At 43.7% G+C, this 16,651-nt stretch overlaps 1 protein-coding gene across 1 annotated transcript in view; it reads left to right on the forward strand.

Moving 5' to 3' along the window:
• Positions 1 to 248: 248 nt before the first annotated feature.
• The window catches only part of LOC104410961 (CUB and zona pellucida-like domain-containing protein 1), a gene marked incomplete at both ends in the record, with an annotated part of 24,281 nt that continues 7,878 nt past the window's right edge, over positions 249 to 16,651 (forward strand). Inside the window, 6 exons of the mRNA XM_010021268.1 lie at positions 249 to 353; positions 1,402 to 1,482; positions 2,124 to 2,189; positions 3,918 to 4,013; positions 5,259 to 5,363; positions 6,678 to 6,725. Of these exons, the coding sequence (XP_010019570.1) occupies positions 249 to 353; positions 1,402 to 1,482; positions 2,124 to 2,189; positions 3,918 to 4,013; positions 5,259 to 5,363; positions 6,678 to 6,725 (501 nt within the window). The remainder of the gene's footprint in view (positions 354 to 1,401; positions 1,483 to 2,123; positions 2,190 to 3,917; positions 4,014 to 5,258; positions 5,364 to 6,677; positions 6,726 to 16,651) is intronic.

The raw sequence follows: 16,651 nt of genomic DNA on the forward strand, positions 1-16,651 counted from the left end.
GGTTGGACACAGGGGCTTGGAGCAACCTGCTCTAGTGGAATGTGTCCCTGCCCGTGGCAGGGGTTGGGACTGGATGGGCTTTAAGGATCCTTCCAACCCAAAGAATTCCAGAATTCTATGATACCAACACTTACTGTACCTAACTCTGTATCAGCCCACACCAGGTACCATCACACAACAAAGTATAAAATATACCTAATGTCATGACATGTTACATCAATACTAATATATTTTCTTATTTGCCACAGGAAGTGCTGCGCTGGAGAGGTCACAGAAAGACTCAGGAACTAGAGATCTAAATTCAATATGGAAGAAATTAGACGAATGGTTAAAAGGCCTATTTCACCGCAAAGGTAAGAGGATGAGATGTGCTCCTGAGTGAGAATATACTGAGCTCTGGGTGAGTTGGTTATCTCACCAGCACAGCCAACAATAACTTACCATGACAGGTAAGATCCTGTACACTGCAAAGCCATGTGAACAGGGCTGAATTAACCGCACTGATTTGGGCTCTGCTGTTCAGCTCCCTGCCCTGTACTGCTTTGTGCACTACAGCCATTCTCCAGTAAGCCCTAGGTACTGAGGACACAGCCCAACACCTGATGTTTAAATTATTTCACTGGTGTTTCAGTTCCCATGATCATTCTTAGAGTTCTCTAATCATTTATTTCCCATAATTTCCAACACCCTCAGAGAAGCCCCAAACATCCATTTCTACATCAGCACTTTCCACAGACAGAACTGTTGTGACATCTACTACAGACCCCCTGATTTGTGCTGGCAAAGACAAGGGTAAAAAGTAAACTGCAAATATAATGTGAGGAAATTGTGAGCAATATATGTAATTTGTTTAGAGCACACAGGAGGAACACTGGGAATTGAGTAAAAATGTTTAATAACTCTGTAGGTAATTAGACTTAGAAAAGCCAATAACCAAAGCCATCTTCATTTTCATAGGAAAATGAGGAGGGAAAATGGATATGTGATTAAGCCTACCTGCATATACAGTTATCACGACTGCATGTAGCATGGTGAGAGCTTTACAATTAGCTCATGTGAGGCACTCTTCCCTGGATATTTTCTTCACCTTCAAGTCTTTTATTAATCTTGCTTACTTTTTCCAAGTTCTTTATTTAGTGCAAAGGCAGAATGGAAATAAAGTGTGTTTATACCCTGCTGAAAGGTGCACTGGTTGCATTAGTCTTCCAAATTCACTTAGAATTACTACTTGGAAGACATTCTTCTGAGCCACTTTATGGAAAGTTAAAGCCCAGGGAGCTGACTTTGTCTTCCTTGAAGCCTGAAATATCAGTGATTTCACAGATCCTTGGAATGCCTTTTCTTTCATGTGGCAGTGATTCTGTTTAGTAATGTTTCCCTGCCTCCTTGCCGCTTTTGCAGATCCCACCCCTGCGCCCACCTCAAGCCCAGCAAGCACTGAGACACCATCTGCTCCAGGGATCTGGACAACCCTTGAGGAAGGTGGGGTACACTACCATGTTGAAAGTCCCTTCCAAAGCACAACACAAGCCTCATTCTTTATTTCTCCTAAGAATGGCCACTTTGCACTTTTCCAAATGGCTATTGCACCTCTAGCAGTAACAGAATGCAGTCAGAAATAACACAGGCATCAACTACCTTCATTATTAAATATTAAATGAAGGTGAAAGTCTTTTTTCAGTAAAAATAAAAGGCTATGCATTGACTGCGTGATTGATAGGACAAGGGGTAATGGCTTCAAACTTCAACGGGGGAGATCTAGGTTAGATATGAGGAAGAAGTGCTTTAGCGTGAGGGTGGTGAGGCACTGGAACAGGTTGCCCAAGGAAGTTGTGAATGCTCCATGTTGGCAGTGTTCAAGGCCACGTTGGACACAGGGGCTTGGAGCAACCTGTTCTGTGGAAGGTGTCCCTGCCCGGGGCAGGGGGTTGGAGTTGGATCAGCTTTAAGGTTCTTCCAACACAAACCAGTCTGGGATTCTACGATTCTACACTCACTGCCCTGCAAACCCCAAATCTACTTACTTTGATCGAGATTTCAGCACACAGGTTCACTACTAATCACTGCCAATCTCTCCTTTTTGTATTTCCTCAACTTTCTCTGGGCCTTGGTTATGTCTTCAGTGCCCACTACTGTCAAAGAGGAAATTGCCACATCAGCTCCTGAAATCGCAACCACTGCTGATAAAGGTAAGAAGAGTCATTTTGCAAGTGTTATTTGAAAGAACTATTCTGTTAATTAGGGTTTTTCAGCTGAATTAAGATGTGACAATGTAAATCTGCAAAATATTCATAGCAGATAAATACAAATGAAACATCTCGGTGAAGGAACAACGCCCTTACATTTTCACTTGAAAAATATCAGGCTGTCAGGACATATCAGTAATATATGCATTTAATAGTTAATAATTCTGAGCTTGTAGCTATAAATACTGCACTTACAGTTTCGTAAAGCAAGTGTCCAGATCATTGTGATTTCATGTGCAAAGATTCATTAAAATTCCATAAACGTTAAGGAGCACAGCCAGGCATTTGTGCTCATCTCCCTTAGCTGGGCCTCTGCCTCTGCAGTTATTTAGCAGACGGATAGCAGGAGGGTTTATCAAGCCTTAGACCTTCAAGCAAGCCACAAGCCCCTCAAATCACACTTTTGCTTTTAATTGCTACTTGTAACCATTTAATTTCTCTTCCTTACTGCCTCCTCCCTTGCTCCCACCAACATCGCAGAGGAAAGCAAGACACCAGAAGTCCCGACTACACCGCACGCAGGTAATGGGCATTTGCACAACATGCAGCATGGTAGGAAACTGTGGTTATAAGTTTTGTTTAGGAGGGGACAATGGTGGAAATGTCAAGAAATATTGCAAGATCACTGTTTTCTCAGTGCAGCTGGGGGTTGTGTATGAACTTCATCTGCTTGGTACCAACCCGCTGGCTTTCTGCAGCGTTGGCAGGCTACCACTAGCACTGCTACCACCACTGCAGTCAAGAGCTGTGAATACTATAGGCAAAGCCTGCTTCGAGGGAAGCTGAATGGTGCAGAATTTGAACCACAGGATCTGAAGGAAATCATTATTTTTATGTCCTTAGAAGCATGACTCAGGAAAAAGCCATCCAGTCTGTGTTTCTCACTATTTGTAACATTATCTATCTGGATTCTAAGCAATCTACCCAGGCTTGGGCTCTCTTATTAAGCCGATCCAGGATGAATAGCAGGTCCCGTATCCTCTTAAGGATCTCAGCTCAGATTCAGCCTCTCCCAGCCTGTGGCCTGGGATGCTGCAGGCTCAGCCTTGCAAGCTGGAATAAGAGAGCAGTTCTCCCTGCAGCCTCCCTCCTCTCCTCAGCACAGCTCCCACCTGATAATGGTGATGCTCTATAGGGCAAGGAGATGCAGCAGAGAATTGCAGGAACTACAGACGCTCCATTTCAAGTGTCGGTCCTGATGTTCTCTCCCTCCTTTCTCCAGTGACTACTGTACCTCTGGGAGAAAGACTTTCAGTCGGATAAACCAGGAGTAGCCATAATAAACATTTCCCTCTGTAGACCCAGAATGCCCTTTGTTATTTCACTTTCTTAATCAAGTTGACAAAACATGCAGTGTTGGGAAACTAGATGTTAATAAATGTTACTGCCAAGTTAAAACTCTCATTTCTATTTTTGCTTCTCACACTCCTTTTGCTTTTCTCACTCTTGGTGAAAGAAGCCTGAATCTTTATTGATACTTGTAATGCAAAGCAGAAACACGAAGAACTACTTCTGAGCCCTGTCAGTGGATGTAGAAGACAACTAACACACAGGTTGCCTCTTCCAGAAAGCCTGAAGGCAATTAAACTCATCAAGAGCTGATTTCAGTAATTCAGCCTTCCCTGAATGTTGTTTCCATCTTGTTTCCATGTTTCTTCCTTCTTCCCACAGCCTCTGAAGATGCTGAGGAATTACACATTTCATCCACCCCACTTACAGAAGATGGTAGTACCTCAGCTCCAGAAATCCTTTCCACAGCTGCTGAATGTAAGAGCAGATGTGTACCGTAAAATCTAATAGTAACAGTGTTTAAGTTTGTTTAAAATAGATTACAGTGGTAAAACAATAACTGTATAAAGTGCAGTCAATTGCTAACTATTATCTCAGTGAAGCCAAGTTCTAAACCCTTCATCTGTAAATGTGGGCTGTCAAAGTTTGGGAGATAGGTAATTATGAACAATTTGAAGCTTTAAGCTGCTTGGGCTATTTATATAATCTAGTTATCAGCAAAAGTGCCCAAATATTAGTGCTTTGGTCTGGGAAGTGGAGAGCATCCATGATTTAGTCAGACTGGGGCATCTTCACTTTGAAGATTCAATCATCTTTGATGATTCTTTCCAAATCTGGAAGATGCAGATGCCAGCACCTGACACAGTACAGAAGCTGCTTCTCCCACTCATCCCTGTTGGACTCTCACCAAGGACTTAATCATGGGAGAGTGTAAAGTACACCATGCTGTAGTTGTTTTGTGGAGCTGCCTATGGAGAGTACCAGCAGGAAGTTCACTTGAATGCTTGCCCCAGACGTGCTGCCCAGGTCCTTATTGTCAATATTAACAAAATAGCACCTAACCTGAGTAATTATTTACTTGCAGTATTGACTTAGATTACCAGATCTCAGAGGCTACAATCCAATTCACTTTTCCTTCAAGGACATAATCAAAATCGTATCAACAACCATCAGCTCCTGATTGATATTTTTCTCCAGTAGCATATTTCCTCAACTCTTCCACAACCACTTCATCATCCCTGTGCTCCTCCTTCACATCCACTTCTGTAAATAAAGAAACTGAGGCATTATCTACACCAGGAATCCTAAGCACAGCTTACAAACTTAAAGCTGCAAAAGTAATTGTGGCTAAGTGAACTAAGGGAAAGCCATACTGTATGGAAAATATATGCAGTGAAGTTTTAATAAAGAGGACTAAGAACATGTTGCTTCATTCTCCAGTAGCCAAGAAGCTTAAAAAGCCCAATTTTTAATATTTATTTATCATGGTATCATGGTCATCTATCATGGTCTCATGATAGAGACTCAGGTACAAGGTAACAAGGTACAAGGTAGTCAGGTGCAAGGGATAAGTCTGTGTTTGTTCTCTGAAACAAAGCTTCCTGTATTTTCACATTTTTCTAGCCAAATGACAATTCCAGATAATTTTAACCAAAAACTTAATCCTGGTTCATGTTCATGTTTGGTCATTATTGCTCATTCTTCCTTTTTTCCCCCTCAAAGCTTCAACAGATAATTTTGTCACAGACAACTTGCCTGTGTCTGACGCAGTCATAGACAGCACTGACTCATTTACAACTCCAGCATTGCCGTCTACACTGAGTGAAGGTAAGGAACAGTTAGATACAACCTGTGTGCCTTGTGTTCTTCAGGAGCAAAGATTTCTCTGTCCTGTGATGTACCATGCAAGGCACCATTTGGGGCTCAGAAGGTCCCAGATAGCTGGCTAGGAGACAATCCTGGGCATTCCTCATATGCTTGTCCCATTCATATTCTCCTCCTCAGCCCCTCTTAGTGGTCCCCATTGGAGAGGGAAGATTAACTGATACAGAGCTTGAGTCCAGCCCTTCTTCAGTGCTGATTGTGCTGCAATGTGTGTACTCATGTCCCCATTCTCTTTGTTGGGGCACCTATTTTGTAATATGCATTGCAAGTTTTTAATGAATGAGCTGTTTTAATGAATGTAGGAAATAATTTCTTATGTATTAAAAAGAATCTTAAACCCAGTATTTCACCAGACAGGTGATTTTGCATCAGCCATCAGCTGAGCCAGGACCTTCCTATCCATGACACGCTGTCCTACCTCCTCTTCTAATGAGGCTAAAATCAATAGCACCATAGGCTACAAACTCCCATGCAAATATGCAGCAGGGGAGACAACTACGTGTACTTTGCCTCTGAACTTGACTGATGTTTTCAGCACACAAAAAAATGTGTTGGACACTATCTCCAAAGTTCTTTATTGATGGATGTTTTCTGTAGTGCCTACCACTGTTCTTTTAGCTCTCTGTGGACTCCAGAGGCAAAGGAACAGTGAAAGACACTTCCCACATGGACTAAACTCAGATCTTCAAATCTTTCCTCAGAGCTCATGATAATCTTGATTCATCCTTCAAAGCTCTCCCCATTGTCTTTATCTTTCCTAAATGTGCAATCACTGACTGAGCATCTGAGGTCTGTAGCACCAAGCAAAGTTAAGTAGGTCCCACGTATGACTCTAAGAGCAAGGCTGAGACTGGACTGGCTCACTGGAGTGTTAACATTACCAACCTCCAGTTGTCCGTAGTCCTTCTGTGCCAGCTGAAAGGATAATTTTGCCTTTGTGCATTGGCTTTTCTCTTTCCAATGAACAGCCCATTCCACCTGTCTTTACTCAATTTCAGCTTGCTGGGTTTTGACGTTTAGTCATTTTGTAAAGATTGTTTTGGACTCCCATCATACCCTCCCTAGAGAGCTCAGATCGTGCCTTTCTTTCTGCCGTTCTCTCTGTATCCTTCCAGTTTCGGTGCAAGGGCTGAGGAGCTCTCTGTTGAACACCCACACCATCTGTTAGTCCACGATGCTACATAACACGATAGACAATTTCCAAGGCAACAGATAATTCCTCTCGTTACCTTTTTTAACGCTGCTTGTCTTCTACAGGCTCATCTACACTGACAGATGTTCACATATGTGACTCAGTGGGAACTGGTGAGTTCTCCCTAGATGGGTCTTGCAAAGATTTCACAGTTGATATACTTCATATAGTAACTTAAGCACTGGTATGAAGGTCCACACGCCGCAGGCTATTTCTCCTCCAATATATCAAGAGGCTGCATTGCAGCATGAGCCATATTTGCTTAAATATTTTAGTGATTTACAAACCCAAATGTTTGTTTCCCAACTGACCTTCCCAAGATGAATGTAGTTTGTTTAATTTAAGAAGCAGTTCTGGGTGGCTCATGTCACAGGCTCTGGCAGGTCTTGCAGTGATGGAGCTACTTCACTGCAAACACCATTTTGTCTTGGATTTCAGCCTGGGTGAGGAGGCAGGACAGAAATGATGCCTGTTCCCACCAGCTTTGCTTCTCAGCCTGACAGAGGTATTCATTGCTTGGGGTGGCAGTGAAAATGACATGGTGGAAACCTCATGTATAGTCAAACACAAGTTACCCTGCAGCAGAGTGCTGATTCCCCTGAATTTTATCAGCACCAAGCCAAAATTCATGCTCTCTTGGATGTGAGAGAGGCCTTATCTCATCATTAGAATTCAAGGTGCTCAGGTGAAAATGAAATCCTGGTGGGATGTGTGGACAGAGGTGTCCTGCCAAACAGAGCTTTTGCCTCTGTGGAGATACACACAACATACACCTGGTTTCCACCCACCCTCACGAGCAGTGGAAATACCACAGGCTGGTTTACACAAATGCCAAGTGATGGGGTAAACTGCTGTAAAGCAGTTGGATTTGGGGTCCTGTTTTACCAGGCCTAATTACACCTGAATGATAACGTTGCTTTGCTTTGTCCACCTACGCTTTGCTTGCTCAGTATTGGAAGAATTACTAACGTGTGGCTTTTATTTTCTCTTTGACAGCCCTGCCCCAGACCACAACAGATGAAACACCAGGTATTTATCTCTGGTCACTTTGAGAGATGTGGTGAGCAGAGGGACTGTCAGACCATGAAGGACAGCAGGATCCCCAGCTCAAAACAGTGCTCCCTAGGCTGAGTTGGGGAATTCTCTGTCAGGCACTCACATTTTGACTCTCAATTCAGGATTTAGTGGACTGCTGCCTTCCTGGTGAGGCAACGCTGGATGCCAGAGCTCTTCCCTGTTCAGCTGCATTATCCATTTCCCTGTGCAAGCTCTGGGCTTTGCTGCAGAGTTTTCACAGCCATACACAGTGATACTCACGCTATGTTCAGACAAGGGCTTCCCACTTACTCACATGGCTTCGTGTGATATTGCAAGCAGAGGAGGCTGCTGCTATGGGTCTCAGGGCAAAAATATACATTTCAAATGTGGACAACATTTCATTTCATCTTTTCTTTCTCACAGCAACAGCCTCGCCTACTCCCGAGCCAGATGTTAACACTTGTAAGTAATACAGCATTACTCCGACTTACATGCTTAGTTGTCTGCCTAAATTCTATTCATGTATTGACTGGTTCCCTATTGCACTGTGTGTATAATCCCATGGATTTAACCATTAGCTTCAGGGATAATCCGCCTAAATTCTGTTCATGTATTGACTGGTTCCCTATCTGCACTGTGTGTATAATCTCATGGATTTAACCATTAGCTTCAGGGATAATCCCAATTGCTCTCCCTTGGCTTTAATACACAGTAAAAGGAGGGAAAGGGGCTTGGTATCAGAACAGGAAAAATCCTTGCACTGATGAAAGCACTAGGAAAGGGGAAACTGCTGAGGCAGACACACTACACCACTACAAATTGAGATTTGCACTCAACAATCCCACTCCAAGAAAGCCTTCCTGCACTTCCCAAAGCTGCATCCCAATCACTGCACAGACCAGGCTGTGTTTCCCACAGGAACATTCAGGTTCAATGCCCAACAAGGCAATAGCAAAGACCTTGCAACTGTCAGTGGGAAATAAAACTTTATCTCACTTTATCCTCCAGCACCCAAACTGTTGCTTATCAACCATCCCCAGGGTTCCAGAGCCCTTCACGTGGCAGGTCAGAGGCTGTCGCAGGCCCTGGCAAAATTAGCCACCATGGGGATGCGTTTTCCTCCCTTTGAGGCTGCTCATGCTCTGGGCAGACTTTGCTCACGCCTGCCCTGGGAAGCAGCAGCACTTCCAGTGCTGTGGCTGATCAGCACTCAGATGAGACCTGCGGGTCTCCTGCGGTTTGGGGACCTTGTGCCTTTCCAAACAGCTAACCTGCAGCTTTGTTTTCTCCCCTGGCTCCCATCAGCTCCTGCAAAAGACACCACACCTGAAGCAGAAGGTACGTATGGGTTTACCTTTAGTAGAATCATTCTAGTGCTTGATCCCGGCAGTAAACGACTCATTCCCTCCCCATGAACAGCCTTTGCTTTGCTCACACAACAGTGGAACAGTCACTGAAGTGTGGCTTTTACTTTCTCTTTGACAGTCCTGATCAAGGCCACGACAACTGAAAAACCAGGTATCTATTTCTGGTCATTTCTTGGACTGGAGTGAGCAGTTCATTGGTTTTTATGCGAGCCATCAGTGCATTCAAAACATGGCCAGTGTTTAATTTCCTATTTCTCCTCTCACAGTAACACACTCACCCAACCCATCGGTCTCCCTAGATTCTGGAGCAGCGGTCATTACTACTTGTAAGTAATGCAGCATTACTCCAGTTTACATCCTTAGTTCCCTTGTCAAAGTGTCGATCTGATGATGTGGGTATGGCTCCCTGTCTTCACTGTGTGCATAATCTCATGGATCTGGTATTTAACTTTCGGGATAATTCCTTTGGCTTCCATACGAATCAAGGGATGGAAAACGCTCTTGGTATTGATATGAGAGAAATGCCTGCAATGATGAAAGGCCTAGGGAAGGCAAAACTGCTGGGGCAGACACGCTACGCCAATATAAATTGAGAGTTGTTCTAGATCATCACACTCCTACAAAGTCACCCTCCCTGCTCTTTCAAAGTTGCATCCCCACAGGAAGTGGAGTCAGTGGGAATCCTTCTGACATACTCAGTGCTATTTGCTTTGAAACTTATTTTTGTACAATGAGATTTACCTTTTGAAATATCTGAATTGCAAGTTCTGCTCATTAATTGAAAATGTTCTGATTCAGTTACTTATATAGCAGGTGAAGGTTTTCTTTTAGAGTCTGGCCCTGCCAGCTACACATTTGCAAAGGGCGTTCAGTAAAATACATGTAATTGTGTGGACAACATGCAGGAAACTGAACTTCAGATGCAAAGCATTTGAGCATGGGACTATCTGCTTACACGAAGGAATAAGTGGTATTAAATCTTGCTCCCCTTAATGCTAGTAATATGTCCCCTATAGTAGTCAAGCCTCTACACTTTTCTTAGTAAGAGTCCTTTGTCCATGACAACTCTATTCCTCAGAACTACTAGCTATTAGTAGTAATGCTGCTAGCATTTCCTAGTCTTAATGCATTCAGCTGACTACAAAGTATATTAATTGATTACATAAAAGCATGTTTCCCTCATTCAGTCTCAGTTATTTTGCCTTTTTTCTTTTCTTTTGCATTGAAAGCCCATGCAAAAACTGACCGAGCACCTGTCAGCCAAGGTAAGGTCTTCTCATTCTTTCTTCTTTTTAATAACTTCTCTTTGTGAGGTCAGTATATGCTGCATAAAGAGATGTGAGCTGGGAAATCCTGGCAGCTTCATCATAGGATCACTGAATGGTTTGTGCAGGAAAGGACCTTAAAGCTCCTTCAGTTCCAACCCCTGCCACGGGCAGGGACACCTTCCACTAGAGCAGGTTGCTCCAAGCTCTGTCCAGTCTCGTACTGAACACTTCCAAGTGGCAGAGGATATCTGAGTGCAGATGAGAGGGGGAAGCAGGAGAGGCTGGGAGCAGGCAGAGAGCTGGGGGATGCCACAGCTTACCCAGGGACCACGCACTGCTGCTGCAGGGGCTGGCAGCTGAACCATCCTTGGTGACAAGCATAAAGGGGATGAGACAGCCTATATCTGAACCATTTATGCAAAAACTATATTTGAAACATCTGCCCATAGCCTGCCAGGCTGCTGGCCAGTCAGTGCCCGTGTGCTCTGGGGAGCTCACAGGGAGAAACAACTTGTTATCGTGGTGAGCTACCCTTTTCCCATGAGAGAACGGACAGACAGTGCTAACTCGGGTCACCTCAGTGTTAGTTGTAGAAGGATGTAAAAAGCTTTTAATGGTGTACCATCAAAGAAAGAGAATTTCATTTCCTCTCCACTCAGCTCCTATTTCCAGGTAGGGTAGCAAGGTTCACATTCACACATGTAAAGCATACTAGTATCTAATACATGCTGCATTTTACTCTGTGCTTACACATGGGTTATTAACACTAAACTTCTTCTCCAGCAAAGCCTATTTCTCTGCCTCAACGCTTGCGGATGGAGCTGCTGAGATTCTTAGCAGGCCCATGTGGACCAAGAAGGCCTGGGATGCAAAGTATACAATTACAAGGGTAAGTATTTATTCATGTGCATGGGGGGGTCCAAGCCAAACTGGGGCACCTCGAACCTGGTTTTACACCAGGTTCTTACACACTTCAAACCTTCAGATACAACATGATTTGACTAATCACTCACACCCACACCAGCTATTACTAATCATAGTAAAACTCTGCGAAACAGCTCTATTTCTGCAGCATTCTTGCTGCCTGTCTATTGATCCAGACATCCCTGAAGTCAGCCCTGCTGGAGTTAGTGACCTGTGGCACCAGATGATGCTTGTAAGGGTTTCAGAGACATGTCAGAGGACCTGGGATGCTGGTGTTATCTTGGCTGTCCAGGGGAAGCTCCAAGCTTCCACAAAGCAAAGTCCTTCTTTCTCCCTTTAAGACCTTCCTCTCCATGTTGCTGTTTTCCCCATTGAGTCCTTGAGCTAGTAACTGAACCCGAATCAACAGTAATTGATTTGTCAGTAATTTCACCTCTCTCATCTCGTGTGGCTCTGCAGACTTTCTCATAACTCAATGTCCTCAGCTGGGACATGTGGTTGAGCCCCCTCAGCGCAGGATTCTCTGTGGACAGCAAGCCCTGTTACCCCTTAGCTCGCCTGACTTTCCAGGGACATTCAGGAAAAGGTCCCATCCATCCTTTGCAGCTCTAAACTTACAGCCCACCAAGCCATGACCTACCCCAACACAGTGGAAGGATCCATTTCTGGCACCTTCTACAGCAGAAATGCAAATGCTCTTGCCAAACCTCAACTTCAAAACACACAGGAACACTGGTGCCCAAATGACAACCGGTGTTACAGAGCCTCCATAGCAGGGAACTCCATCTAGATGGTTTAAATACCAAGTTTGCCTTTTAGGATTCACCATCTTTTTTAAACTCAGTGAAGGCTTCATCATACAAGGTTCTGCCAAAGGAGGATTTGTTTGTTCCTGCTACCCTCTACAGCAGAGAGCTAAGTCTGATCCTAGTTACAGACACACGTGGTCTCTCCAAATCCTCATGACTTCATAACTGGGACATCTGATATAGTCAAAAGAAAGGAAAATATCTCAATAACCATTTCAATATTATTCCTCACATGTGTTTGACTTCATATGGACAATAATAATTACATCCACCAAAGATACACACTCCTGAAACACATTTAAGTTGCTCTCTTGCAAGCAGCAGCAGGATTTTAAATGAACCAGCTATTAGGACAAAACCACACAGTTCTGTTAGCTGGCTTTTGATGTTTAACTCACCACAATATTCTGCTAGGGAAGAATTGGTATAAATTCTCAGAAGGTATTTCACAAATTACATCACAAAAAAATAGAGAAGGATGAAGCACCTGATCAAAGGGGGTTTAGTTGATTTGGGATATGGAATTGTTCCTTCATAGCTCTTCAGATAAGGTTGAAATAGATCTTCAGATCTGTTGAGATCTGTTAATCTTCAGAAAGATTAACAGGCTTACACAGTAACTATTTCTCACATATTTAGGATTCCACCATATGCTTTACATGTATACATTTACATACGTGTGTGATACTTACACATGTTGTGTTACATGTTATACCAACACACATATTTAAATTCCATGTAGCTGCATCTGTGTGCAGGAGTTCTGTGCTGTGACTTGTGATTAACATCACAGCCAGAAATTTCTGAAGGAAGGTTTCTTGTCAGCAGTGAAACAAATGGGCTTAGTGACCATGTCAGCATTTTTGTATGACAGTTATATATGGGGTTTTTCCTCCTTTTCTCAGGTGTGTAAAGCTCCCAACCTGTAGGAACTACCATTCACCAGACAAGAGGATCATCAAGTTCGACTTCAGAGATCTCACACCCTCAAGAGCTTGCCTACACTGCAATGTATTAGCCTGCAACAGATACAATTATTCTCCCCAGCACTACTGGGGCCACAGGACAAGAGATCAAGCAAGAGAAAGTGTCATTATTCGCATCATCCCCAAATAATAACTGCCCCAAATAACACTTCTTCTAACCATAACATGTTGATCGCTTCTATACGTGATCAGCGTGTTGCACATCTGCCACTACTTTCTAAAAATGCATTTTACTAGGGGGTGTAAATCTAAAGGTATTTTAATCTTAGCTGCACTGGTGTTCCTTACTTTCTGATCTTTCAGGTCTCTATTCCAGATTTGTAAAACCCAAACTTCAGTAAAATACTCTCAGTGACAAAGCTTAAATGGATCAGCTGGTTTCTTTTTCTCATCAAGACTTTGTTTCCCTCTCACAGTTCTTCCATTTTCTATACAACTCCCCATTGTACCAGACAACTCATATATTGAGCATTCAAGGAAGATGAACCTGCCTTACAGATGCCCACATCACAGTGCTGTCTTCTGAGCTCACAAAGAGACATAAATCAAAGGATAAGCATCCCTTGTAACCAGTAATGTGCAAGCAATTACCTTTAGGAACTCAAAAATATCTGGAAAATATATTGTACCTGTACTGAGATATAATCTCTGCAACACCTATGAGTTATTATAATCACAGAATCACAGTGTGGTTTAGGTTGGAAAGGACCTTAAGATCATCCAGTTTTAACCCCTGCCCCGGGCAGGGACATCTTCCACTAGAGCAGGTTGCTCCAAGCCCCTGTGTCCAACGTGGCCTGATTTGAAGCATAATGTGTTGGGTTGATCCTGGCTGGACACTATTTGCCCACCAAAGGTGCTCTATCACTCCGCTCCTCAACTGGACAGGGGAGAGAAAATACAATGAAAGGCTCATGGGTTGAGCTTCTTGTCGACTGCAGAACTGCACAGGAGCACAGCAGCCAGCTCAGGCAAAGAGGTGGATTACAGTCTGATAACCTGGTGGTGAGCTTGGCCCAACTGTGAAAAGCATCTTTAAGGCCAACACTCAGTTTCCATATGACGAGTATGTGCAGATTGCTCTAACTCATGATGAGATGCCCTGTACCGAGTAAGGATGTCAAGGCCGTGCCACACAACACAAAAACCTTCATTCTCAGCAACTTTCTCTTTGATGCTTCACCCATTCAAAAATGAGACTAGAGCCCTGAAACTCAGCTTCTCCAGGATAACTCAGCCAGTTCTTAAATGCCAGTATCACACCGATCTCCCAGGAAGGCTCCAGAACTGATGTCTTACTGATGGTTAAGCCTTGGCACTGGCACTGCCAATGCCAAAGTCCTCATGCTCCAGGACCATAATGCCCATCCTGAGCCAGAGTATCTCATAATCATACTTTGTTCATACAAAACTCCATCACACTCATAACCCTGCTGCTCTGCTTCTGAGAGATAGTGATTTAAAGTGCTTGAAATCACATTTTCCCTGCTGTTGCGCTGCCGGGTGCAGGCAGTGAGAGAAAATGCCTGTAAATAACAGTGTCACAACAGCAGAATCCTCTTTCCTTTGTACTAAAATGCACACTAATTTGTTCTGAGGCTCTATTACAAAACACCTTCCTACAGTCATTCTCTTCTCATCTTAAAAGACTTTCATGAAGACTTGCTGGCCATTTTCTTTTAAGGTAGGAGAGAAGATTCAAAGCAGGCCCTCAGTATTTCAGCATTGCCTGATATCTGAACACATCGCACTATCTGAACACAGGCTTCACACACAAGACTTGAAAACAGTCTGAAGACTCAGATTTGAAGCATAATGTGTTGGGTTGATCCTGGCTGGACACCATTTGCCCACCAAAGCTGCTCTATCATTCCCCTCCTCAACTGGACAGGGGAGAGAAAATACAATGAAAGGCTCATGGGTTGAGATAAGGACAGGGGGAGATCACTCACCAGTTACTGTCATAGCAAAACAGATTAGACTTGGGGAAATACTGATTTAATTTCTTATCAATAAAACCAGAATAGGATAATAAGACATAAAACCAAACCTTAAAAAACACTTTCACCCCACCCCTCCCTTCTTTCCGGGCTTAACTTTGCTCCCAACTTCTCTATTCCCTCCTCCCCAGCAGCGCAGGGGAACAGGGAATGGGGTTCGTCATCAGTTCATTACACATTGTCTCTGCTGCTCCTTCCTCCTCAGAAGACTCCTCACACTGCTCCAGCGTGGGGTCCCTCCTGCGAGAGACAGTCCTCCATGGACTTCTCCAATGTGAGTCCTTCCCGCAGGCTGCAGTTCTTCACGAACTGCTCCAGTGTGGGTACCTTCTACTGGGTGCATCCTTGGAACAGACTGCTCCAGTGTGGGCCACAAGTCCTGCAGCAAACCCACTGCAGTGCTAGTGGGCTCCTCTCTCCACGGGGACACAGGTCCTGCCAGGAACCTGCTCCAGTGCAGGCTTCCCACAGGGTCACAGCCTCCTTCAGGCAAGCCCTGCTCTGACAGCATCGATCAGCAGGGCTCCACACACCAGCTCACACTGGTTAAATACATACAGAATGGATGTTAGCATCTGAAAATTCCTTGCAAGTACATGTGTGGGTTTAAGAAATGAAAGGCTATACAGAGTAAATGCAAATTTAGCATTTCCAGAAGCCAAAGGCAATTCAAATGCTACGCAGTGTCTTTACACACGTATTCAATGCCTCTGTGTATGCACGTACGTTGGCACGATGAAGAGAGTTGCATTCAAAATCCTTAAAGCGAGTCAAAATCGGAGTATTGTTTTAAAGAGGAAAAGGTCTGAGATTAGAAATACAATATTGTTACAGATAAAGATCAATTTTGTTTATAAAAGAAAAAAATAGGTTTGTACAAAAAAAAATGGGTTTTTACAAACAAAAATGTTTATGAAAGAAAAATACCTGGATGTGTTTCAAGCAGGTGTGCGTTGCAACTTCACTCTACTAGTAAACTTGGCAGAACAGCTGTTTGCACAGCTGTGGGATACCTGCCCCCCCTGCTGATAAGGATCAATTGGACAGGCTCTGGTTCACACACTATCCAGGAACAAGGTCAAGGGAATGGCACATCTGTGGCACTGGCACAATCACAGCCTCTGGAAGCTTTAAAGATTGGGTAGCCGTTCCTGCAGAAGGAGATACTCTGCATTTCAAGAGCTTTGGTCCTTATGGGAAGACAAAATAGGGTCAATATACTGGAAGAGATACTCACTAGACTTGTGCTAGAAGGACCAGAGGCTCTCAGGACTGTGCTTGTTTCCTTACCTCAGCAAGAAAGGCTGATTCCTTTGGGTTTTGTAGCTTCTACTGTGGGACTAAGAAAGTTTTATCTGCAAAGTGGTTCCAGTGCGACCCTTAAAATCTAACAAGAATCTGGGCTTCTCCATCCATGAATGTTTCAGCAATAGGAAATCATTACTCATGACAACTCTATTATGACAGTGGCACCTTACAACCTGAAGAATCCTCAGCAAGGATGGAATGATTTGCCCAGTGTAACCTAAAGGGATAGGTGTCAAAATGAAGGTGGGAAAAAACAAGCTCCTGCTGACCAGTGATAAGAGCAAACTGCTGATTGTGTCTCCCAAGGGAATCTATCAATCCCTTCCAGAACATTCCTGC

The sequence above is a fragment of the Nestor notabilis genome, unplaced genomic scaffold (genome assembly GCF_000696875.1).
Source record: "Nestor notabilis isolate BGI_N333 unplaced genomic scaffold, ASM69687v1 scaffold3299, whole genome shotgun sequence".
NCBI lineage: Eukaryota > Metazoa > Chordata > Aves > Psittaciformes > Psittacidae > Nestor > Nestor notabilis.